The 27,133-nt window shown below is 42.4% G+C and overlaps 1 protein-coding gene across 1 annotated transcript in view; it reads left to right on the plus strand.

The window, feature by feature from the left end:
• Positions 1 to 9,757: 9,757 nt before the first annotated feature.
• Positions 9,758 to 27,133, plus strand: part of AKAP12 (A-kinase anchoring protein 12) — a 103,195-nt gene continuing 85,819 nt past the window's right edge. The window contains exons 1-2 of the mRNA XM_030853158.2: positions 9,758 to 9,902; positions 10,312 to 10,658. Of these exons, the coding sequence (XP_030709018.1) occupies positions 10,491 to 10,658 (168 nt within the window). The 5' untranslated portion in view covers positions 9,758 to 9,902; positions 10,312 to 10,490. The remainder of the gene's footprint in view (positions 9,903 to 10,311; positions 10,659 to 27,133) is intronic.

Consider the following 27,133-nt stretch of genomic DNA (forward strand, 5'->3'; position numbering starts at 1 on the left):
CCCCTGCATAGGCAGGCAGACTCTCAACCACTGCGCTACCAGGGAAGCTCAAACTTTTTTTTTTTTAAGTTAATTGTAGACACAGCAGTTGTAAGAAATAGTACAGGAGAGAGCCCATATACCTTTCACCCAGTTTCCCCCATGGTAACATCTTGCAAAACTGTAGTCTATATCACTCAGGATATTGACATTGATACAGTCAAAGTACAGAACATTCCCAACCCACAAGCACCCCTCTTGTTGCAGTTTTATGGCCATACCCACTCTCTCCTCCCTCACCCCTCCCTGACCCTTGGCTACCGCCAAGCTCTTCTCCATTTCTACAGTTTTGCATTTCAAGACTGTTATGTAAATGGAGTCATACAGTATATAACTTTGGGGGTTGCTGGTTTTCTTTCAGTATAATTCTCTGGAGATTTGTCCAGATTGCTGCACATATGGGGAGTTTATTTCTTTATACTGTTGGGCAGCGTTTCATGGTGTAGACATACCACAGTTTATTTAACCATTGAATGTGTTAAAGGATGTCTGGGTTGTTTTTCCTTTGGGGCTATTACAAATAAAGCTGCTATAAACACTCATGTACAGGTTTTGGTGTTAACATAAGTCTGTAAAGGTCCAAGGTGCAGTTGCTGCACCATGTGGTAGTTGCCTGTTTCTTTTTTTTTGCTTTTAATTTATTTTTGGCTGTGTTGGGTCTTTGTTGCTGCGCGCAGGCTTTCTCTAGTTGTGGCGAGCGGGGGCTACTCCTCATTGCAGTGCGCAGGCTTCTCAATGCGGTGGCTTCTCTTGTTGCGGAGCACCAGCTCTAGGCACGCAGGCTTCAGTGGTTGTGGCGCGTGGGCTCAGTAGTTGTGTCTTGCAGGGTCTAGAGCGCAGGCTCAGTAGTTGTGGTGCACGGGCTTAGTTGCTCCGCAGCATGTGGGATCTTCACGGACCAGGGCTCCAACCCGTGTCGCCTGCACTGGCAGGCGGATTCTTAACCACTGCACCACCAGGGAAGCCTGCAAGTTGCACACTTTTTAATGTATTTATTTGCCATCTTTATATCCTCTTTGGTGAAGTCTCTTCAATTCTTTTGCCCATTTTCTAATTGGATTCTTTGGTTTTTTGTGTGTTGGGTTTTGAGAATTCCTTATACAGGTCTTCCTCAACTCACAATAAACTTACATCTCAATAAACCCATGGTAACTTGAAAATATCATTAGTCAAAAGTGCATTTAGGGCTTCCCTGGTGGCGCAATGGTTGAGAGTTCGCCTGCCGATGCAGGAGACACGGGTTCGTGCCCCGGTCTGGGAAGATCCCACATGCCGCGGAGCGGCTGGGCCCGTGAGCCATGGCCACTGAGCCCGAGCGCCCGGAGCCTGTGCTCCGCAACGGGAGAGGCCACAACAGTGAGAGGCCCGCGTACCGCAAAAAAAAAAAAAAAAAAAAAAAAAAAGTGCATTTAATACACTTTACCTACAGAATATCATAGTTTAGTTCTAGTCTAGTCAGTGCAACTTCCTGCCACTGCCCAGCATCACAAGAGAGGCAGGTACTACGTATTGCTAGCCTGGGAAAATATTAAAATTCAAAACTTGAAGTACAATTTCTACTGAATGCATGTCACTTTCGCACTATCATAGAGTCCAAAAATTGTAAGTCGAACCATCGTAAGTTGGTGATATCTGTACATCCATATGCTAGCTCTTTATTGGATATGTGGTTTGCAAATATTTTCCCCCAGTTGTAGCTTATCTTTTCATTCTCTAACTGGGTTTTATGCAGAGCAAAATTTTTAATTTTGAAGAAGCATAATTTATCAGTTTTTCTTCTCATGGATCATGCTTTTTGCGGAGGCCTATGTCCCTAAGATTTTCTCCTATTTTGTTTTCTAAAAGTATTACAGTGTTATGTTTTACATTTAAGTCCCCGATCCATTTTGAGTTAATTTTTTTAAATAAGATATGAGCTTTAGGTCAAGGTTAATATTTTTACCTGTGAATGTCCAATTGTTCCAGCATCATTTGTTGAAAAGGGTATTTTCCCTTCACTGAATTGCTTTTGGACCTTTGTAAAAAATTGGTTGTTCATATTTGGATGGGTTTACTGAAATTGTTACAAAATTATTTTACATTTATTTTAAAAGCATATTATAGCAAGTCAACTTAAAAGAATACAAAAGAAATGTTAGATGAACTTAGCTGCCTCTCTTCAATTTATTCCTAGTTAAGATGTTTATCAGTTCACACTCTGATTATTTTCATGACTAAAGGCATGTGGGTTTTGGCTGACCAAATATTTTTCTATAGTGATTAAATTCTATATTTAAGAGAAAATATTCAACATTTCATAACCTAATGGTTTTCTCCCTAGGAATATGATAAGTAGTATATAATTGAATATAGATAATTTTATATTTATCTGTAACTATATACTGGAACAACCATCTTCTTTGGCATGATTTTAAAAAATACAGTCTCACTATAAGATATTCCCACTGTAAAACAAAATTCATTATGCCGTGAAACCCTACGTTGGACCCGTTTCAGGTGGATTGATTTTCTTGGAAGGATTAGATTGAATATATGTAATTATGATGATTCCAGAGCATAGACCTTCGCCTCCCGTAATGTCATTTAAAAACTGTGCTAAAAGGAAATTGCTTTTCTCCCACATCCTTGCTTATTACAGTTGACTATTAATTCCCATCAGGAAGCCAGGTGGCATCAAGAAAATCGGTTCAATTTCAAGGCCCTAGAGCAGTGGTTCTCAACCTCTGGCTACACATTAGCATCACCTGGGGAGATTTTTACAATCCCAATACCCATGCTGCACCCTGGACCAATTAAATCAGAATCTCTGGGGTTAGGATGCAGGTATTAGTATTTGTTAAAGCTCCCAGGTTATTCCCGTATGCAGCCAAGTCTGAGAATACTGCTCAATTGTTAGGTCTCTTCTTTTGTTTATTTCTTTATGAAACTTTATATTACTATAATTTATCACTCAATACTGTGAATACAGTGTACTGGGTTGTCATAATATACTATGTGAACTTATATCTTTCAGGTTTCACTCTTCCTTGGATAATTTAAAAATTTCTAACATTCTTTTTATTCTGTTGGCAAGAGTAATACATATTCAATGAAGAAAATTTGGGGAAAAAACAGGCAAGCATAATGAAGGGGAAAAAAAAATCATTTTAAATTCTATCATCCAGAAAGAATTATTGTAACATTCTAGTTTTTTTTATTAGGCATATACACATACATTTATATATATATATATACACACACATTCACCTTTTATTCTTTCAACGTTGAGATGATATTGAAAATATAGCTTTATATGTTATTTTAGAAATCTCATAAATAAATGCAAAAATTAGTATCAATAGCAGAAAGTGTGAAATCAGTATTGGTTTGCAACTGTCATAATTTTTACACTTTCACACACCTTGATCTGGGTCATGGATATAAGCAGGTAAGTCATACCCTTTAATAAGTCATTTTACATTGCTACAAAACAACATTTAAGGCATATGACTATACTTCCCATAATATTTTCCCCCTAAGTTGACAAAGTACTGCTATCATATGTAGTTTTGAAATTATGGCCAAAAATGTATCATTACCAGCCAAACCGATGACTATTGTGTAAAGATAATAAAGTTAATTTTTTTTTCTAAATCCTTCAACTACTCAGACTAGAATAAGAATATGAACCAGGAAAAGCATATAAAGTGAATATGTTTATTAAATGTGACTTATTAAATACAGAATGGAATTGCGTTCCTCTAACTCAGACTCAAATGCCAGTTGAATTTTTATTCTCTAGATTTCATTGGGAGGAGATATGTATGCATATATCATGAGCATATGCCTAAATCTTTGCATTACAAGAGAAAAAACTGATACATATTCACTATTAAATATTTAGGAAAGTCATAAACAACAAAAAAATTTTTTTTCTTTTTGGCCGCACTGCATGGCATGTGGGATCTTAGTTCCCCGATCAGGGATGGAACCCGTGGAAACGAGTTCCACACTTCCCCCTGCAGTGGAAGCGCAGAGTCTTAACCACTGGACTGCCAGGGAAGTAACCCCCTCAACATTTTTTAAAAATAAAAATCGCCTGTAACTACTGTTAGATGCAACAACTCTATATAATTATGAATGCATCTCAGTATAATTATGCTGAGTAACGGAAGTCAGACAAAGAAGAGCATATAGTAGATTATTCCATTTCTATGAATTCCTATAAAATTGTGGAAAATGCAAATTATTCTATAGTGACGGAAAGCAAGTAAACGGCTGCCTGGGAAGGCAAGATGGGGAATGGGAGGGGCTGAATAGAGGGATTACAAGGACGCACAGAGATGTTTTTGGGTGAATGGTTATACCTATTAACTTGATCGTGGTGACGATTTCAAGGATGTATACATTTGTCCTAAAACCCATCAACTTGTACACTTTAAATGTGTGCAGTCCCTTCTATGGCAATTATACGTCCATAAAGCTGTCAGAACAATAAGGGACTGTTGGCAATTATACGTCCATAAAGCTGTCAGAACAATAAGGGACTGTTGGCAATTATACGTCCATAAAGCTGTCAAAACAATAAGGGACTGTTGGCAACTTCCAGTCATGGAATTTGTTCTGTAAAGTTTTGCTTGAAATCCTGGATATTGCAGTCACTTACTGGATATTATTTTCACTAACCCATCATTTTTACTCAGGAAAACACCCCATAATTTCACACTCTGAAATAATGAGTGTTTCAAGTTCTCCAACAGAAAGGAAAATTCAAATATTTTACTCATGATTTCTTCCATAGAATTGTCAAAGAGCATAATAACATTCAAAACAACATATCAAGTGATTGTTTCACTTTTCAAAGTTACCATTGACTCTACCACCTCTCCTATAAATACTGCATTTGTAGGAGTGACAGAAGTCATTAAAAAACAAACAAACAAACAAAAAGCAGCTGATAGACTTGAGATCAATCCCAATACAACTGAGATCAATTCAAATACAGAATCTCAGGACATCTGAGATTTGGATGGGAGCTCTATAACATGGGATAAGATAGTCAACCTCTCTTCTATACAATTTTAGTAATTCTTTAGATCAAGCACTGGTCTTTTCATTGGGTTCTTAATCACACGCAAAAAATAACTGAAGTATTTTTTAATGTCAGAGACAACATATAACAGATCTAAGGTTAAAAATTCATAAAGGTATTCAAGTTAATAGGGGAACATAAAAATCTCTCGATGATTTAAAATGTATGTCTCTATAATGTCTATTTTTCCAGTAAGCAATGTTGACTTACGAAACCAGTTTCCAGCTTTGAAAAGCCCCAAGCATTTTTCCTGGCACTTAACTCAATAAAAGTTTGTCGAATTAATAAGTCAAAATATTTTTTTAAATGTTGGATATTTACAGGACCCTTTGAAGAATTTGTGAAGGGATTTGAAGTTGTTGGATTATGGTAACTTGATCTGCCCTGTAGTGCAGAAACCTTCCAAATAACTTCAGGCACCCTCCATAAATGTATCCTGAGACACTCTCCCTCCATATTGGGCACATCATTTACTGTATCTGCGTTCTAGTCACTCCACAATAGGTGGAGAGCAGCCCAACTCTAGAAAAATGAGAAGCCAAAGCGCTATGGGCTTACTGGGGACTACATTTCAATAGTATTCATTTATTTGTTTACATTTTGAACAAAGTGGTGGGAGCTATGCTAAATCAGTTTTCTGTAAATAATTGCTTCTGGAAAGCCTTCCACAGTGGCCGGAGGGGGAACAAAGGTATATGTATATATACATGGCATGAATGAAAGAACTAACTGTCCCCTTCCAACACCCCACCTCCGCAGCCCTCAACTCGGCTCCCTCGCTTTGTTACCTTAGAGTAATCTTAGATTTGAGTCAGGAGCCAATTTTAAATCTTGGTAAATGAAATAAATATATGAATAGCAGGCTTTATACTTAAACCCAAAGCAATACATTCCTTAAAAGTTAGAAGAATAATGGGCTTCCCTGCTGGCGCAGTGATTGAGAGTCCGCCTGCCGATGCAGGGGGACGCGGGTTCGTGCCCCTGTCCGGGAAGATCCCACATGCCGCGGAGCGACTGGGCCCGTGAGCCATGGCCGCTGAGCCTGCGCGTCCGGAGTGTGTGCTCCGCAACGGGAGAGGCCACAGCAGTGAGAGGCCCGCGTACGAAAAAAAAAAAAAAAGTTAGAAGAATAATATTTGCCTATATACAAAATGTATATTTACCGGAAGATGACCTTTGAACTTAATCTGTATGTTGAGCTTTTTCTGTAGTTTCTATACAAATATTGGATTATTAGCTACTCATGAATTGAATAAAGTTGTTAATTTTTCTGGTGTTCTAGTTAATAATCAGCAAATACAGGAGAGGAGAGTAAGAATTGGGCTCTTAGATAACTTGATGTAAGTAATTGCTTCAGAAAAAAAGTAGACTTTTTATTTAGGGAAAACAAGTGATAAGTGGTAGTTTCAAGGGTGAAGAGTTGCCAGTTTTAAGTGAAATTGTCTGAAGGCAATCGAGAGAATGAATCCATGGGAGAGTGTTGGTTTTAGATTCTGTTTTAATCACTATAGTTATTATTGTGCTTTCGAGGGGTTGTAGTAACATACGTGAATTATTTTCAAACATATTTGAAAATGCTTTATATGCACAAGATGCCCAGCTATGACTCTAAATTTTATTGGCAAATCTCACGTGACCTGCCTTTCTGGAGAAGTAAGCATTAGACAAACAAGTTCAGCCTGCTATATGGGCAATGTGTATTTGTTTCTGAGAAATCTCTGTTTTTATGAGAGCATTAACTCTCTCAGGGAAACGATTCTACCACCAACTGCCCCATGGGAGAAGATGTGCGGGGACACCTGCGTCCTGCTATTTGGAAGAGAAAGGGCTGCTGGTGAGAAATCGGGATAACTGACAGCCTTGGACTGAGAAGTGGAAAACAGAGAACAGCTGCCTTCCTCTCCATCGCTGACACTGATGCAAGCAATTCTGAAGGTGTCTCCAAAACTCTGGAAAAGAAAACCTTGATCAGGCTTCCCTGGTGGCGCAGTGGTTAAGAATCCACCTGCCAAAGCAGGGGACATGGGTTCGAGCCCTGGTCTGGGAAGATCTCACATGCTGCGGAGCAACTAAGCCCGTGTGCCACAACTACTGAGCTCGCGAGCCACAACTACTGAAGCCTGTGTTCCATAACAAGAGAAGCCACCACAATGAGGAGCCTGCACACAGCAACAAAGACCCAAGGCAGCCAAAAATAAATAAATGAATTTATTTTTTTAAAAATCTTGTAATAACTTAAAATGGAAAATAATCTAAAAAAGTATATATATACATATCTGAATCACTTTGCTGTACACCTGAAACTAACGTATCACAACATTGTAAATCAACTATATTTCAATAAAAATTAAAAAACAACAAAGCTGAATGCATGATCTGATAAAGAAATATTTTTAAGAAAGAATGAAGCATCTTAAAAAAAATAAAGAGTAATTCCACAGTCTCTGAGTAAGATGGAAAGGATTCTTTGGTCAGTCTAAAAATCAAAGATACTTAATGTGTGTGTTTGTGTGAATCTACAAAGCAGCCTGTTATCCTTAATACCTCCTTATCATGGTGCTGTTTCAGGAAGAATAGGGAGTACTAGAACATGAACATTTCTTTTTTTTTTAATTTAGTTTTAATTTATTTTATTTTTGGCTGCATTGGGTCTTCGTTGCTGCGTGCAGGCTTTCTCTAGTTGCAGCGAGCAGAGGTTACTCTTTGTTGCAGTGCGCAGGCTTCTCATTTCCGTGGCTTCTCCTATTGCCGAGCAGGGCTCTAGGTGCACGGGTTTCAGTAGCTGTGGCATGCGGGCTCAGTAGTTGTGGCTCACAGGCTCTAGAGCTCAGGCTCAGTAGTTGTGGTACATGGGCTTAGTTGCTCCACGGCACGTGGGATCTTCCTGGACCAGGGCTCGAACCCGTGTCCCCTGCATTGGCAGGCAGATTCTTAACCACTGTGCCACCAGGGAAGCCCACATGCACATTTCTTAAAGTAAGACTTTGCAATTAAAAAATAAGTATCTGAGCATTTCACACTGAAAAATAAACACAAAGCAAGCAATTGCTAATCTAATCAGACATTGGCACTGTCTTCTTCAGCATGCGAGTGTACACTGCCAGCTTGAAATCTTTGACCTTGCAATCTCTTCTGAAAATTCAAAGGCTAGTGTGATGTGAAAAGCTTTAAGAATTTCCCAAGAACTGAATAAATATAATCTCACAGAATGGGGAATTTTGAAAGTATTTGTACTACTTAATGGTACATTTTCATATGTGCTGAGGTTAGTCATTCTCAAATAGGTTTTTTTTTGTTTTTTTTTGTTTTTTTTTTTAGCACTACGCGGGCCTCTCACTGTTGTGGCCTCTCCCGTTGCGGAGCACAGGCTCCGGACGCGCAGGCTCAGCGGTCATGGCTCACACGCCCAGCCGCTCCGCGGCACGTGGGATCTTCCCGGACCGGGGCACGAACCCGTGTCCCCTGCATCGGCAGGTGGACTCTCAACCACTGCGCCACCAGGGAAGCCCCTCAAATAGGTTTTAACAGCGTTGTTTTGCTCTTAACATCCCAGGTGAGGTCTAAACGCCACTTTTCACTGACATCCCTGAGAAGAAGAGAGAACATATTCCAAGCTTCCCACAGAATGGGAGTGAAATGTTGCCCAGTGGTTGGCCAGGGAGGAATCTGTCTTCCATGTACCGGCTCTGAAGCCTTGAAGGCCTGATTTAACCTCTCCGGGCCTACTTTCCCCCACTCCATTGGTAAAATGAGAACAATAGGATCAGCATGGCAGTATTGCTGTAAGGATGAAATGGGATTATACACACAAAGTGCATTCACAATGTCTGGTACTGAGTAAGTACTCAAATGTTTCCTAAATATTTAAGTCAAAATGGGGGAAATGCTTAAAACTTCGGAAAACCAACCATTTTCCAAATATACTGCTTCTTAAGGGATAGATTCCAGAGAAGGTGGCCGTTCTGTACTCCTTTCAAATAAAAATGATAAATTCAGAAAAATTTTATGCTGGATAACTAAGCTATGGTTCCCAAGGAGCCCTTTTACTACATGCAATTAGTTGGGCACAAATATCCTGGTGCTGAACTATTGTTTACATCAGTTCTCTACTAGATTGTCCTAAATCTGGGTATGGGATATTTATCTGGCATCTAGTGGCAATATTCCAAAAGTTTCTTCATTTTTAATGAGCTTCTGTTTGTGAAAACTAAGGCGCTTAGTTGTCGGTTAAAACTGGGATAATTTTTCTTTCAGCCCCACTACCTTCATGCTTACGTCCAGATAATTCAGCTAACATTTTAATTTAGTTCGAATATATAGTGACTGCCTGCTATGTTCATATGACAAGTATTATATTCAAGAGTATGAAGGGACAGAATGCAAGCCACTTAGGCAGTTATTATTGAAAGCCCTTATCTATGGAGAAATACTGACAGCAAACGACGAGCAGATCCATGTCATCCTGTTTCAGCGGTGGCGTGAGGGAGAGGTGGCCTGGACCTCCAGCATCAGGCCCTTAAGGACAGGCACATTTCCAGTAACAGGCTCCATTCCCCAGATTCCCCGGGGAATGAGGGCAGCCGGTGTTGCCCACGGCATCGCCTGATATCACTTGTTCCGGGTGATAGGAGAGCGTGGGGCTGCCTGGGCCACCTCATCCGTGGTCTGACTGCATTAACCTCTCGGTTCCCGGCTCCTGCCACGTGAGATGTCCTAATATGGTCAGACTCCGCAGGAGCCCAGGAGCGCTTGCCTTTCTCCTGCTAATGGGGAGGAAGCAAACACTCTGAAGGTAAGCAAACGGGGATCTGGGCTCGCCTCTGGGCCAGCTGAAAGTGGGCTGCAGCAGAAGCCCTGCCTCGGGTCATCAATCATTTAATAAACCCCAGCGAATCCGATCTCCTCGGGGGGCTTTCTGCCCTGCCCTCTTTCTCGCCCTCCCCTCCCCTTCGTGGAGGCAGCCCTGGGTGGTGGTCCCCCAGCTCCTGTCCCCGTACAGGAACGGGAGGGGTCCTAGGGGTCGGGGTGGGCGGCTCGCCTGGCCCTTGGCTCGAGGCTCTGGCCGCTCCTCGGGTCCTAGCAGCCTAGCAGGAGATGCTGCTGCAAGGCGTGTCTGGGGCTGTGCTCATGTGATGAAGCGAGGGAAAAACAAGGGGGAGGAGGAGGAGGCAAAGAGGTGGCTTTTTTTTTTTTCTTTTAAGGAGTTTGCAGCGAGCGCGTCTCCTTCATTCGCTGTCTGGGCGGGTTCGGAGGAGGACGACGGGAGAGGAAGGCGCTCCTGAGACCTCGCGGGCGCACGGCTCCTGGCTCTTCTCCCCGTCCCTGCTATTTGGGGAAGGCGTAACCCGGCTGCTGGACGCGGGAGAACCGCAGACAAGCCATGGGCGCCGGGAGCTCCACCGAACAGAGGAGCCCGGAGCAGCCGGAGGCGGGGAGCGCGACGCCGGCCGAGCCCGAGCCCGAGCCCAGCGGCGGAGGCTCTGCGGCGGAGGCGGCGCCCGGATCGTCGGCGGACGCGACCATCGCCGCTGCGGACCCCGCCACCAAGGTACCGGCGCGCGGAGCCACCTGCCCCGGGGTGGCGGAGGGTGGGGTGTGTGTGTGTGGGGGGGGGGTCCCTTGATCTCCGCCTGCGATAACTTCCCGGCCGGTCCAGCCCATCTGCAAACTCGGAAGCATGAATCCCTCTTTCTAGGCTTTTCAGGGTCTTTAGCGCCGGGGCGGGACCACAGCAGCGGCGAGCGCGGCGAGGGGCTTGCATCTTTGTAGTGGGTCTCCAGGGGTGGCGACTGCGCCATCCGCAGTAATAAAACCCGCCGGCTGCCCGCCGCTAACTGAGCCTTTCTCCACGCTCTTCCGGTGGGAGCGACCCAGCCCGATACCGGCGAGCTGCTTGGGGGAGTCCGCGGAGAACTGACCCCCGAGCCGAGCGTGTCGAGCCTCCGCCCCGCTATCTCCCCAAGCGGAAAGTCCGCTGTTGGGCCCTGACGTGTGTTGCAGCCTGGCGAGCCCTCCACCCATGGGTTCCCCGCAGCGCACCGTCCGTGATATCAGCTGTGTCTGGAGCGACCCGGGTTTGGTACCCAGTCCTCCTGCGGCAGCGGCTCGAGCAGACACCGCCTTCCTGATGCAGAGAAAGCCTGGGGTGTAGCTCGCTCGGAGCCGAAGAAAATCTGAGCCGACGCTGCATTTCCAAAAGGAATGACAGGTTTCGCAAACACGGCGGCGTCCTCCTTTTTGCTCAGTTCATTGCACTCAGTTGGATAAACAAATACTGGAGGAGTAGTTAGAAGTTCTCAAATGCGGTCAGAGGCGTAAGCCAGCATTCCCTCTACTCTGGTCTCTGGAGGCAGTGCTGAACCTCCTAGACATTTTGCATTTTATAGTCGTAGTCTTCAAGGCTGAAATATTTCTTCTTGGCGACTACAGTCGCCAAGATTGTGACTTGTTCAGATCGTTGTCTTTTAGATCTATTTTCCAGCATCTATGTTCCTTAGCCAGGCTTCACCCAACCCTTTTTGTGATATTTTTATAGAAGATGTGGATAACCACATTTAATACTTAAAAGGAAAAAAGAAAACCCGTTGTGTCAAATTTGAGGGTATACGGAGTACATGAGGACCTTTAGGAGTTATCTCAGGAAGTATAGATGTTTACAGTGCGGGGGGGAAAAAAAAAACCCTGAAATCTAGGTAAAAATCACAGAATTATATGACCTAATCGCCTTGACCTTTTAGCTGTCTTAGTTTAGTTTGGGCTGAGAGACCGCTCTTAACTAGATTACCTCTAGTCGTTAACATAACTACTTGTACTAGAGCTGTAGGTGCTCACAGGTACCAACTGTGCCTGGAATGCCTAGATTTTCTGAGATGCCTAAGAAATGTACTATCCTTTTGAGATCTCAGTTAGGTTTTAATATTTACTGTACATCACTTTTTGATGCCGACTACTGTCAAAATGGCTGTATAACCAGTATTTAGAGTCCAGTAATGAAAGCAGTTTTAAGGTGTCGTTGCTAAAAGCTTGCAGTTGGGGAACATCTTTTTCCCTGGCTTTTACCAGTCCTTCAGGTCTTATCAACAGTTCACCCTGAGATATGGTACTGATTCCCTTCCCAATAACTTCAGTGTGTTCATTTAAAATATTCCCTCCTTTCTGTTCTCTTTATCTTTCTTCCATAACCTTATCCTCCCTTTTTCTTAGTCACCACCATCTTGAAACAGCCAGATGACCTCCTTTAAAAAATTACCTAAATGACATCCGGAATATCATTGAACTTTTTGGCCCACGGCCCAGTTATCAATTTGGAGACAAATCAATAAACTTACATGTATCCTTAGAAAGTATGTAGTTTTTCATTTCAACTAGCAACATTTATTTCTCAGGTTTTGAAGACCTAAGTCTTCTCACAAGGATGGTCTAATTAAGAACGATTCCGCACATAGCTTTTGCCTCCCCTCCTTGCCCCAGTTCAGCCCCAGTTCTTGACCTCTGAGTAATCTCATCTGCCATTCTAGGTTCCCACAGCACCACGGACCCTTCTTTCCAGCAGTTTCCATATTTGTGGGTTTAGTGACTTGTGTTCTTCTGGCTGTTCTGAATGCTCCACAAGGGCAGGGACCATATCTGGTTTGGCTCATAACAGGTGTTGCCCCATGTGTGACATGTGTGGCTGGCCGGGAGGATGAGGCTGGCTCCCTGATTTTGATCGCAGACGGTCAAGTTGGGGAACACCTTGGCCCATCTACTTGTTCTTTGACTTTCTCATCATCATGATCTGTGTCACTTATCAGATAGTGACTAAGTCAAAGTGAGTCTGGTTATTCACAGACCAGGTGAATATCTAGCAAGAAACTAAGATTGGGGACTCTGATTTCTGTTTCTTTAGAAGGGCTTTTTACCGTTGCAATTTCAAATTGCCTTTAATCTCAGATAGACAAATGCATTATAAATGCAGGTTACTCAGAGGAGACCACTTCATACATTGGATTAGTGATGAATTACATCTTGAGCTTTTTTGATTGGGTCTGTGGACATTTGGGGAGGTTTAGACTAATGCTTCCCTCCTCCCCCCAGTAGAATGCTGATCATTAATTAAAGGCTGTTAGATTTTTTTTCCCCCCTTGGTAAAACTTGATTACTGAAGCCTCACAGTTTAGATGCACTGAGACAAGTCCTGGTTTTATCTGTGATGTATTTTAAAGGAAATGGAAGGAGTCTTATCTTCCAGTCAATCTTTTACAATCTTTGTATGTTAATTCTGAAGGGAAATGGCTTGATCAGTTATTTTCCAGGTTTAATTTTGAGAGTTTGCCATTTTGGCCACTGCAGGGTGCAGGAAGATTAGAGCACCTGAACACAGGTGGTAAGTAAAGCCTCGTGGTATTCCTCAGTCATCTGCTTTTAAACATTTGAAGTCATCTGCTTTTAAAAGCTGAAAAGCCTGTTTTCACTCAGGTAGCAGTGTAGGGTGGGGTGGCCAGTGACAAACTTCCCTATCTCTGGCAAATCTTGATTTCTGGAGCCAAGCTTCAGGCTAAATCTGAACAATCCCAATCCTCTAAATTAGCCTTTCTGTCTTTTCTGTTCAGTGACTCAGAGCTAGAAATGGAACAGTTCTCAGTTGCAGCAGTGTGAGGCCTAGGTCCCTGGCAGGTGGGGAGACTGGGACCCTTGTCAGTCTTTCAAGCTGTGATTCCATTTGGTTATAAGAGCTGTGACTCAAACAGATGTATTCATATAGAAGCGTCCACCGTCCCGATGAATAAAGTTGAGGACGCCCTTACCTTTTGTGCATTAAAACAGACAATTGATTTGGCCAGCTGCATTTCATAATTCCTCTCCCAACACAAGGTATGTGCCGTTTCCCTTTTACCCTGTGTTTACAAAATAGGAATGGAGATGGCTGTAATGTGATTGCCACCAGTTTTACACTAGAAGGGCCAGAATTTAAGATGATTTCGAGAGAATTATATGTTAACAGAGTGGGGTTTTTTGTGTGTGACTACCTGTATTCATATGGCTTTCCCTCAGATTACAAGAGGTACTGCTTTCTGATTAGAACACAGTCTAGAAATTGGAGCTGTGGGTGTGGAGATGGTCGTTTAGGGTACCGATAGCCTGTGGGGACTGCAGTGCCTTCCTTTAATCCATTATAGCCTTTCAAGCTCTTAGATTTGTGAGATCAGTGAAGATTTCCACTTAAAATACTTCCCTTGGTGAGGAAAAGGCCCCAAACATGCGTCCTCTTTGAATTTGCTGTGCCTTGACTAATCTCTGTGCCGGGATAGCTTTAAACTACATTAAAAGGATGATTCCAGCTTGGTATCTTACAGGATAATTAATAAAATGGAAATAAAATGTTTTGTTTTAAAAGGTACAAAGGGGACTTCCCTGGTGGTCCAGTGGTCAAGAATCCACCTTCCAATGCAGGGGACGCGAGTTCGATCCCTGGTTGGAGAACTAAGATCCCACATGCCGCAGGGCAACTAAGCCCACACACTGCAACTAAGACCCTACACAGCCAAATAAATAAATAAATGGGTTTTTTTAAATGAAAGAAAAATAAAATAAAAGGCACTAAGAAATGGTTTCTTTTTCTTTACCAGTTTTAACACCTGTTCAGTGTTACAGGAATGCCAATGAAAAGAAAATCCAGCTAAATGGTGCTCGTCCTTGGCCTCTATAATTTTTACTGCTGTAGTCATTCATGAAGTGAGAAATTAGAATTTACAGCACTTAGTGTTGTGAGAAAAATATATCAGTACTTTTATCACATGAAAAATGTAAAACTAAGGGCTTCCCTGGTGGCGCAGTGGTTGAGAGTCCACCTGCCGATGCAAGGGACACGGGTTCGTGTCCCGGTCCGGGAAGACACCACATGCTGCGGAGTGGCTGGGCCCGTGAGCCATGGCCGCTGAGCCTGTGCTCCGCAACGGGAGAGGCTACAACAGTGAGAGGCCGGCATACCGCAAAAAAATAAATAAATAAAAATAAAAAATATATATATATATATATATATAAAACTAAAACTTCTTGAAGCCAATTCTTAGTTCTCTTATAACCTAAAAAATTATAATTTAGAAGAAGTTTCATTTTAAAATAATACAATAGAAATATATGGAAAAAGCTGGGTTTGGGAGGGAGATGCATTATGTCTTGTAAATAGGCGAGCTTACTTTACTTTTTTAAAAATTTATTCTATTTACATTTATTTTTGTCTGCATTGGGTCTTCGTTGCTGCACGCGGGTGGGTGGGCGGGGGCTACTCTTCGTTGTGGTGCGCGGGCTTCTCATTGCAGTGGCTTCTCTTGTTGCGGAGCACGGGCTCTAGGTGCGCGGGCTTCAGTAGTTGTGCCATGCGGGCTCAGTAGTTGTGGCTCGCGGGCTCTAGAGCGCAGGCTCCATAGTTGTGGCGCTCGGGCTTAGTTGCTCCGCAGTATGTGGTATCTTGCCGGACCAGGGCTTGAACCCCTGTCCCTTGCATTGACAGGTGGGTTCTTAACCACTGCGCCACCAGGGAAGCCCAGCAAGCTTATTTTCAATAAATTCTTTAAAAATCTATAATTATAATTATTTGTCTTGTCTGTTTAGATTTGGGGCTATTTTCCTGTAAGTTAGCACCTTATTAGAGAATGGGTATGGGTTTTATACCTATGTTCTTACTTGTTAGTACATCTAATAAAAGGATTAAGGTGAAGATATTAATCTGTAATAATTTTGATTATATATACATTTTTATTTCTTATCGTGAATAATTAAGTTTACTTATTTAAACCTGACTGTAGACCTGACATCATCATTCTTGAATAATAAAGGCTTTATAAAAGGATGATCAAAAGCACTTGCTTACTCTTATTAAAATGATTTTTATTTAAAGTCATAGCAAACAGGATTCATTTAATGTTTATTTTTCTAAAAATGTTAATGGTTGAGAACCTTAATTTGTAGAGTATGGTAAAAAGGGAAAGCCTCGTGTTCCTCCCCACCCCTTAAAGTACTCACTGTTAACAATAGTTTGAAATCAATGTTGGTTGTTTCTAGCATATTCTTTTAAAACCTTTATGCGTATGCAAGTATATAGATAAGAATAGCTCTATCTTTGGCTTTCAACAAATAAGATCATAACATATATTCTGAAACTTTAGAGTTTGGATATCTTTTCATATCAGGACATAAAGATCTACCCTCATTCTTATTGGCTACATAAATTTCTCATTTATGGATTGAAGTACCATAATGATTTAAGCAATCCCCCTGTGTTTATATTTAGGTTTTCCTAGTCTTTTGTTATATTAAATTGGCACAGGGAATATCCTAGTTCAGACATCTTTGTATGTGTGTGAATGTATCTCTAGGATATATTTCTGGAAGTGGAATTGCTGGATCACAGGATTTACATGCATTTAAAATTTTGATAGTCCTTGCTAAATTTACTTTCCAAAGAGATTCATCCACTTTGTATCCCTACTCTGTGGAGAGCAGCGCTCACTTTCCCTTGCCCTTGCCTCAGTGGATAGAAGATTTTTCTAGTATTTGCCAATCTGTACCTCAGTTGGCACCTCAGTTTCCTCGATGCATTTTTAATTATGAAGTTGGGTGCCCTGTCAGGTATATTGACCATATGCTTTTTTTCTGTGCACCACTCCATCAGGGACTGGACTGGCTTTTAGAGCATTAAAGGGTATAGTTTATTTTATTGTTAGTTAACTTTAAAAGACTTTTTCCCCTCCAGACATTAATCAAAATTGGGGAAAAGCAAGTTTAGAGTAAAAAGGGGGCTGAGGTATTTTTCCCTTTCCTTCCCAAATTAGCAAACTGTCTTTAATTTTATTTGCTTGGATTGACTTTGCAATGACCTACTTCTTTAGCTATCAGTTTAAAAATTTCTCCTCTGGGAACAATCTAAAATCATCCAGTTGCCAGAAATTTCTTCATACATCTGATCCATGAAATGTTGGAATCAGGGATTGTGGGCAGAAATCCACCTCCTGGGAAAACAGTAGTCCCCTCCCCTGGGTGCTGTTCTCAGTTCTCATAACAAATGACAGCCTGGCTCTGTTAACTGGAATAAATGTGTTTTCCCAGGAAAACGTAGGTGTTCAAAGCACTGGAAACTGCAGGGTCTTTCCCAGACACTGTTAGGCTTCTCTTAATACAAGTATTCATTCAAGTTCAAAGGTTTTCATCTTCCCTACAGTTTCTTCATGATGTTATGTAAATGAGATAAGCCAACTTTTAAGAAGGGGAGATAACTATAAATCATTGGCAGATCTTCTGTCCGTCATATGCAGACATTGCAAATTGTGGAGTTTGGAGAGATTAGATTTTCTGTGGTTCCCAAACCTGGTTGTGCAGTTGAGTCACCTGGGGAGCTTTTTAAAGACACCACTGGGCCCCCTTCTAGATTATTCAGTCAGAATCCCAGGCCACCCCAGCGTCTGAGATTCTGTAGCCTTGATGCCCATCAGGGATCCTAATTTGCCTAGTTAGGCCACTATTGCCTGGAGGAAGCGGTTTGGGGTGTAGACTTGGGCGAGGCATTCAGAGGTAACAGCAGCACAGACTGATTGACATTGGTGCTTGTGTGGGTGGGAGGGAGGGTTTCAGATGATGCTAGAAGAATTAGGTGTTTCCCCTTCTCACAACAGAGGAGAAAATAAACGGAAACATTTCCTACATAATTTCCCTCCTTTATTCTACTGCCTTTTTTTTTTTTTTTGGCTACACTGGCTCTTCGTTGCTGCACGTGGGCTTTCTCTAGTTGAGGAGAGCAGGGGCTACTCTTCGTTCTGGTGCGCCGGCTTCTCACTGCGGTGGCTTCTCTTGTTGCGGAGCACGGGCTCTAGGTGCGAGGGCTTCAGTAACTGTGGCTCACGGGCTCAGTAGTTGTGGCGCATGGGTGTAGTTGCTCCGCGGCATGTGGGATCTTCCCGGACCAGGACTCGAACCTATGTCCCCTGCATTGGCAGGCGGATTCTTAACCACTGCGCCACCAGAGTAGTCTCTATTCTACTGTCTTGAAACCAAGTGTGCTGCTAGTAGAGGCTTTTTCTTAATGGAATGTGCTCTTCAGGGTAAATAGGTGTGGAATCAAATGCTCTCATCGTTTCTGAGCCAGGAGCTACTTGTCAAAGTTCACTTTTCGTTCCCACCTGATTGCCTCTTAATCCTCAACCTTAATCCTCAACCTTAATCCTCAACCCTCATTTATCAATTTAAAACGTCACTTGTGTTGGGTAAGTAGACAGTAGCTGATGGCTTAGTTTATGGCCTTTGGCTGGTCCGAAAATCCGTGAAGAAATCTTAACACCTAACCAAGTTGCTGAAGGTCAGAAGAGGGGGCTGTCTAAAAAAATTTTTTTTTAATTAAAAAAAAAAGAGGAAGAGGGCTGTGTGGCTTTCCCCACCACTTGATTTCATTCACATTTCTTTACTGGCTCCTGTACTCCAGGAACTGGGGATTGAAGAAGAGAGAAATCCAAGAGCTCGGTGCTAAAAAGAAGGTTAAAGTGTTCCCAGTGCACTAAAATGTATTATTTTCTGTCTAGAGGGAGAAATTTAATTCATTTTCCATACTGGTTGCCTGTTCCAGTACCATTGACTAAATAGTCCCTCCGATTAAAACTCGAGTTTCCGTATGCATATATGTTTATTGATTTCTTTTTACTTAAAAAGTTTTTCCTACTCTTTATTTGTACACGTAGTTAAAAGCATTAAGAGAGTGGCTAAAAATGTAATCGATTCTAATGGCAGACCCTTGGTTTAAAATACTTTTATATTCACATCTCTGGACTCACCTCTGTCTTGTGGCTATCGTAAGTTTATACACACATAAATATAAAAAAGTGGGGAGCCTGTGTTGTCTTCAGAAGTGAATTTATTTTCCTGGCATGTGATAACGTTATGCATTAAAAATAGTCACTCAAGTATTTCCTAACCACTTAGCCTATGAAAGGCCCTGGTCTAGATGCTTCCTGAGGTAAATTACACACAGCATTATCCTTGAGCACCTCAGGATCTAACTGAAGTATAGGATCCCTCTAGAGGAAAAGATTCAATAAGAAAGATTCAAATAAGTTGAGTAGACAAATAGAAGAATTGCCATTAGTTGGTACGTGTCTATTCAGTGAATTGTCCAGATAACTGATGTACAAAGAAAAGAAGATCTTGGCAAGTGTTGCAGGCAGATAAAGACCGTTAGTCGGGAGGCCAGGAGGTACAGGGCATATGAAAGAGCTGAATGTTGTAAGAGGATAATGGGAAGATGCCGACAGAATTGCAGCCAATCATGGTAAGAGCTGCACAGGCAGCAGAGAGCCAGTGAAGTGAAGACTTCCGATAAAAAACAAAGCAAAGAGGCAGACCCTCTCACACTCGGCAGACAGGACACCCCTAGGAGCATGGGGGGCAGATATTAGCCCATGCAGTGGGATGGGTGTAGGGTGTAGGCTCGGCACGGGGGCAGCCAAAAACAATTGAGGTTTCAAGACTTGGAATACGGAGTGCCTCAGTTTCTCCAGTAGACAAGGACGTTCCCCTCAGGATGTCGGTTTCAGTTGTCTATTGCTGTGTAACCAACTGTGCCAAACAACTGCTCAAACCGATAGTATCTTTAGAAGAGAGAACATCACTTGATAGTAACAGCTTGGGATTTTTTTTTTTAATGTAAGGAGGAGGTTTGCAGCAGAGTCTAGGGAATGACAGAGGGCATCCATGAGATCAATAGGGTTTCTCTAAGTAGTGATCTGCTCAGAGCCCAGATCACTGGCACTGCGAGCAATCCAGGCTTGCAGAGTCGGGGGCACAGGGAAAGATTAAATATCACAGGATAAGAGATGATGACACCGAAGGGGCTGAGAGTGGCGGCTGGGGAGAGGGTGGAACCAACAGTGAATATTAATAGAGGAGAAGACAGATGGCACCGGCTCCACCAGCCATTGGGTCACTGCTTCATCATGCAACAGTGACTGGTTTACCCCAGCACATCTGGGTCCACCTAAAAATGAAAGAGACTGATGGTTGACTAGCATTTCTTCCATTTGTAGGCAAAGAATCTAGGTGGCTTGGGGAAGGTTTATCTTCACTTTCAAAGCAGATACTTCTTCTTCGCAATTTTTTCCATCTCCAGTGTATGCCCTTTGGTGTGTCGTTTGGAGGACGATTTATGGTTTGCTATTTTTCTTCATGTCTGAGCGTATGATTTCTTACTGAATTGAACCATTACATAAGGCTCTGGGTTTTGTCTGCTTCATGATCAATTTTCTGTCCTTGCTCAGATATTGACCACCCTTATTGAAGCCATGCTCCATCATGTCCTTGATGGTTTTCCTCACTCTTTGAAATACATATTGTTGTGATGCATAAAACAAGATTGTTGATGTATGTTATGGTTGTTAGCTTTTTTTTACATTTTCAGTTCTGGGTGTTAATTTTTCACTAAGGTAACAAACTGCTTGCATAATGCTTTTTAAGAAACTTTTGTTTGAAATTATCCTTCACTTGGGTATGTATGTAAAACAGTCTATTCCACACCAGTAACGTTGAATGCTATGCAAACTTCAACCTTAGATGTGGTTGAATTTACAATTGATATACACTGCAGTACCAACTGGGGTGGGATGGGGGAGGTGGAGAAGGGATTGAAATCTACAGGAAATTGCTAAAAATTAGACAGTCTCTCTATGACGGATTTTTCTTAATTATTTCAGAAATGACACGTTTAACCAATATTTAGACATGAGTTCCTGACTCCTATAATGTTAATCTAAATATTTGAGTGGAAATTTTTGTTCTTGTTCTGCTCTGTTTTATATGAAGTAAGTTACTGAAAAGCAGTGGAAAATGTCACCACTAAAGTTTACTAAATCAGTCCTGATTATTAAGATCCTTTCTCCAATCCTGACAAAAGTGTATAAAATTTAAACAAAAAATTCTTGACAGTACCGGGAGCAAAACTCAAATTGATTTGATTTTATATCTGATTTTTTTTTTAAACCTTCAGGAGTTTAAGTTTCCTTTAAATTCAGTGTGATGGCAGTGTTAGATCTGTCCGTTTTGTTTGCAATATAGGAAATTTGTTTTACTTCAATTAAAATGCAGATTGGTTGTTCTTTTGTTATTAATTAAAGGCACACTAAGGTCTTTTGAATGCTGAAAGAATGCTGAAAAGATTTTTGTCCTAAATGGAGCTAAGAGAACCTACAATGTTATCTAGAATTGTAACAGTGACAGAGATTTCAAGTCACTTCTGGAACTGTGCCTGATAAACAGTCCTCCAGGACAGGGAGGAATGCGAAGAATGCATTCTACTTCAGGGAAGTAGGTCATGGTTTAAAGCCTTACATTTGTCAGAGAACTTTTCTCAAGCAGTCCTTATGATTGCTGGGTCCCCGCTAACTCCGTACTCAGGGTTCTTTAGTCTTAGGCAAATTAGGTGGCTAAATTAACTTGTTAGTTTCTAGGAGGGCTGGACTAAAAGTAACAGATTCACCACATGCGCCTGTACTCCCAACACCAAAAAGAGTTAGGGCTATAGACTAGTGACTGGAAAACCATAGATGTGGGCTTCCCTTGTGGCACAGTGGTTAAGAATCTGCCTGCCAATGCAGGGGACACGGGTTCGAGCCCTGGTCCGGGAAGATCCCACACGCCACGGAGCAGCTGGGCCCGTGAGCCATGGCCGCTGAGGCTGCGCGTCCGGAGCCTGTGCTCCGCAACGGGAGAGGCCACAACAGTGAGAGGCCCGCGTACCGCAAAAAAAAAAAAAAAAATTTTTTTAAAATAGTAAATAGGCAGATGATGTGTAAGTTTACTTAGGAAAATTAGAGAGTACCTTTTAAGTGAACTGGGGGTGTTTCTTTGCTGCCAAGATTAAGCGCTGCAGGAACCAGCTGAGTCCGCTCTACCTAAGTGTGACCATAGTGCCCACAGTTTATTGTGGACTTAAGCCTGTGGAAACCATATCTTGCCCTGAATTGTAGCTGAGTGCTGGACAAAGAGACACTAACATGACAGGGTTCAAAGGCAAGAGAGAGAGCACATACTGGGGTAGCAGGAAAGGTGGCATGGAGGATGGTATGGACTGAGTGTTTGTGTCCTTCAAAATTCATATGTTGAAACTCTAATCCCCAGTGTGATGATATTAGGAGATGGAGTCTTTGGGAGGTAATTAAGTCATGAGGGTGGAACCCTCATTAAGGAATTAGTGCCCTTATAAGAGGAGACACCAGAGAGCTTGCTGCCCTCCCCACCCGCCAAAAGATACCCTCTCCAAAGCAGGAGGAGAACTCTCACTAAGAACTAAATCAGCTTGCACCTTCATCTTGGACTTTCAGTCTCCAGGACTGTGAGAAATAAATGTTAGTTGTCTTGGCTGTCCAGTCTATGGTAATTTGTCATAGCAGTCTGAACTAAGACAGAGGAAATGGAATTTATGGTGAATTGCTGAAGAGTGGAGATGCTTGAGAGAAGGAGGCAAGAAAATAATTAAGTAATTTTTTAAAATAATAAAAATAAATAATGAAATAAGGAGGCAAGAGAGAACCTCATCATGTTGGGACAAATACTGAGTGAAAAATAGTCTAGGAAAAATTGGGTTAAAGATTTTGGTTATTAATTGCAGGACTTTTGCAGAACGTTTATTTATTTAATTAATTTATTTATTTATTATTTTATTTTTTGTGGTATGCGGGCCTCTCACCGCTGTGGCCTCTCCCGTTGCAGAGCAACAGGCTCCGGATGCACAGGCTCAGTGGCCATGGCTCATGGGCCCAGCCGCTCCGCGGCACGTGGGATCCTCCCGGACCGGGGCACGAACCCATGTCCCCTGCATCAGCAGGCGGACTCTCAACCCCTGCGCCACCAGGGAAGCCCCCAGAACCTTTATTATATTTAATTTTATTTTCTTACAGTTTTTTTTGACGTGGACCACTTTTAAAGTCTTTATTGAATCTGTTACAATATTGCTTCTGTTTTATGTTTTAGTTTTTTGGCCGTGATGCACGTGGGATCTTAGCTCCCTGACCAGGGATCGAACCCACACCCCCTGCATTGGAAGGCAAAATCTTAACCACTGGACCACCAGGGAAGTCCCAGAACCTTTAATACGTTATTATTGATTATGCTTCTCCCAAAGGAGACATATAGTATGCATCTTTACCCAAATACAACTGGGGAATGCCAGGCTAGTGAAGAGAGCACAATTAGAGAGTGGTGACTGAGAAACCAGGAGAGGTATCTTGTGGCTCTGCCATGGAGAATTTGAATACCAGAGTGTGACTTCTACATTTATTGTAATTGGCAGTGTGAAGCCAATAATTAATTGGGATCTACATCTGTTAGGGTGGAGGCGGGGACTTAACTTTCTGTTTTGAATCTGAGACAAAGAATAATTCTGAGATATTAAGGAAATTTGTTCTCTTTTGGAGGAGGGGAGCAAGGAGGATGGATTTTCATTTCTTTCATATAAAAATGATAGCATTTTTATATCTAATTTTTAAATGAACCATATGTAGAGAGATTCTTACTCTCAGATTAAAATGGAAAAATATGGAATATAGCCCAGCTTTTAAATGTACATTATTGGGAAATGCCTCAGATTATCCTGAGATGAAATATTTCATATTTTTACATCCTCATTAAGTTACGTTTAGAGTTTCTGATGTATTTTGGGGGGTTGTGTGGAGCAACAATAAGGATGATTAAAAATTTGGAAATTGAATATACTTTGGAGTTATTTCATTGTTCAGATAATCCAGATAATTGCATATCAGGTTTAGTTTTCATTTTCGCTGTGCAGTGAGTCCAATAACTTTATTGACTCAGTTTCTATGGCACTTAATTAATTGCACGTAGAGCTGAGCATCCTGGGACAAGCCACATTATGTCCTGAAACTTTCCCTTAACCAGATTTTCTGGGGCCAAAGACAATCGGACTACTGTGGAGTTAAATGCTGTAAATTATTGTGTTCCTCAAACCCTTTCCAGCTCCTGCAGTGAATACTGGAGGTATTGTAACTGTATGTGAACTTGAACGAAGATCAGGGGAAGGTCAAAGCAGAGCCTTCTTGAATGGAGTTGCAAATTCTTCCTCTGGCAAATAAGAGTAAAGGGAAATGTCACCCATTTGTTGCTTTTTATGGTCATGAAGAAGGAAAAAATCCCCAAAGCTTCTGATTCCTTTGCTATGAGCTGACCAGCTGGCTTATTTTGGCTTTGGATAAGAAGCTGGGACGCACACTGATTTCTTTTTTTCCTTGAGTCTCATCAAAGCAAATCAAAGCAAATAACTGTTTTCTGGGATTGTTAACGAAGCTAAATTTTTAAGTAAGTCGCTCCTTTGGAAAACCTAAAAATCAATGTAGGGCTGTTCTTGTAAGATTGCTTTAGGCCATTTTCAAGTGGGAGTGACTCAATCTAGGCATAAAGTAATGATTCCTGCTTCTTAGTAAACATTTAGTAAGACTGCATTTACTTTAAAAATTAGCTCATATAGAAACATGTTTAATATACCCACGCATTGACCCTTTTCTTCAGTGTAACTTTCTGTGCTTATTCTCAAACAAAGCACGAACTTTCTGTGAGTGGAAGAGGAGCCTGGCTGTGCCAGTTTTGTGTGCTCTGCCCATGTCCGAGGCTCCTCACACAGTTATTTTACTGTGTGTTTCTGGGTTGATTACAAGGGTGAAAGCTGTAGGGGATGAACTGATGCCAAAGCCTTAAGGGTCAGGTACATGTAGAAATATTAAAAAATATAGTCCCTTCTCTCACTGACTGTCAGCTCATTTGTCGGGTTGAGTATCTACCAGGTACCAGACAGTTTTGGGGGCACGTGTACATGCTTTTTCCTATCTTACCAGTCACTTATAACTTCTATGAGCTAAGTGGTGGCATCCCCATTTAAAAAAGGAGCCAACTGGGCTTCCCTGGTGGCGCAGTGGTTGAGAGTCCGCCTGCCGATGCAGGGGACGCGGGTTCGTGCCCCGGTCCGGGAATATCCCACATGCCGCAGAGCGGCTGGGCCCGCGAGCCGTGGCCGCTGAGCCTGCGCCTCCGGAGCCTGTGCTCCGCAACGGGAGAGGCCGCAACAGTGAGAGGCCCGCGTACCGCAAAAAAAAAAAAAAAAAAAAAAAAGGAGCCAACAAAGTGAATACTTACGGAGCTTTTGATTCATTAGCTCTTTTTTTGTTGTTTTGTTTTGAATTTTATTTATTTATCTATTTATACAGCAGGTTCTTTTTTTAAACATCTTTATTGGAGTATAATTGCTTTACAATGGTGTGTTAGTTTTTGCTGTATAGCAAAGTGAGTCAGCTATGTGTACACATATATCCCCATATCCCCTCCCTCTTGCTTCTCCCTCCCACCCTCCCTATCCCACCCCTCTAGGTGGTCACAAAGCACAGAGCTGATCTCCCTGTGCTATGCGGCTGCTTCCCACTAGCCATCTAGTTTACATTTGGGAGGATTCACTAGCTCTTGAGGGTACCCCCCTCCCCGCACTCCCCCGGTTTGGTCAGCTCCCGGGCTGGGACTGCTGGGTATGAGACCACTGCAATGTGAATGGGCCTTGGTTGTGATGCTGAGAAGACGGCTCCTAATAACTTCTGACACACTAGACCCTCCTCAGGTCCCGGGGCTCTCTGCCTCTCTAGGTATTTTAGGATGTATCACTCCATCTGCTGTCAAGTCAATGGCAAACGATTCATCTTTGTGGGCCAACCAGTTATTTCAGACCCTGTCCGCACTCTTCCCATCCCGTCTGAGAGGGGAGATAGCTGATGCCAGGCTGTAAGGGCTTCTTGGGCTTGGAGGCCAGTCACAGGACCTAAAGAATCGATACCACTCATTCCTCTCTTTCATTTGGGTTTAACTGAATGCCAGGCACTTACAATCACCGTTTTCTCCCTTCCCATTTTGCTCTGCCAACCAGACCTCCCAGGGCATCATCCATCCTACTGTACCCGTGTAAACCCCATTCTATTTCCTCTCTAAGGATATGCCAGCCCAGATCAAGGCTTTGTCCTTCGGGGATACTGTGCTCTCCCAGGGTTTTTTTGTTTTGTTTTGTTTTTTAAAATATTAATTTAATTTTATTTTGATTCTTTTCTCTCTCTCTTTTTAAAAAATATTTATTTATTTATTTTTGGCTGCATTGGGTCTTCGTTGCTGCACGCGGGCTTTCTCTAGTTGCAGCGAGCGGGGGCTGTTCTTCGTTGTGGTGCACAGGCTTCTCATTACGGTGGCTTCTCTTGTTGCGGTGCACAGGCTTCAGTAGTTATGGCACGTGGGCTTCAGTAGTTGTAGTTGTGGTGCGCGGGCTCAGTAGTTGTGGTGCACGGGCTCAGTAGTTGTGGCGCACGGGCTTAGTTGCTCTGCGGCATGTGGGATCTTCCCGGACCAGGGCTCGAACCCGTGTCCCCTGCATTGGCAGGCGGATTCTTAACCACTGCACCACCGGGGAAGCCCTCTCCCAGGGTTTTAATACTCAATTATATCCACCAAGTTTCAGTCCCACATATGCATTTATGTACTGGACAAGTTTACCTCAAGAACAGTGTTCTCTTCTGTCCCCTTTGCCTGCCTCCTCTTCTCATAAAACAGTGGTCTCCAACCTTTTTGGTCCCAGGGACCAGTTTCGTGGAAGACAGTTTTTGCATGGACCCAGCGGAGGGGGATGGTTTTGGGATGATTCAAGCATATTACATTTATTGTGCACTTTATATCTATTATTATTACACTGTAATGTATAATGAAATAATTATACAACTCACCATAATGCAGAATCAGTGGGAGCCCTGAGCTTGTTTTCACTTGGCACTCACTGATAGGGTTGTTTTTTCTTTTTTAAAAAAAAATTAATGTATTAATTTATTTTTGGCTGCGTTGGGTCTTTGTTGTTGCACGTGGGCTTTCTCTAGTTGCGGGGAACGGGGGCTACTCTTTGTTGCAGTGCGCGGGCTTCTCATTGCGGTGGCTTCTCTTGTTGCGGAGCACAGGCTCTAGGCATACGGGCTTCAGTAG

Source organism: Globicephala melas, chromosome 14 (genome assembly GCF_963455315.2).
Source record: "Globicephala melas chromosome 14, mGloMel1.2, whole genome shotgun sequence".
Lineage (NCBI taxonomy): Eukaryota > Metazoa > Chordata > Mammalia > Artiodactyla > Delphinidae > Globicephala > Globicephala melas.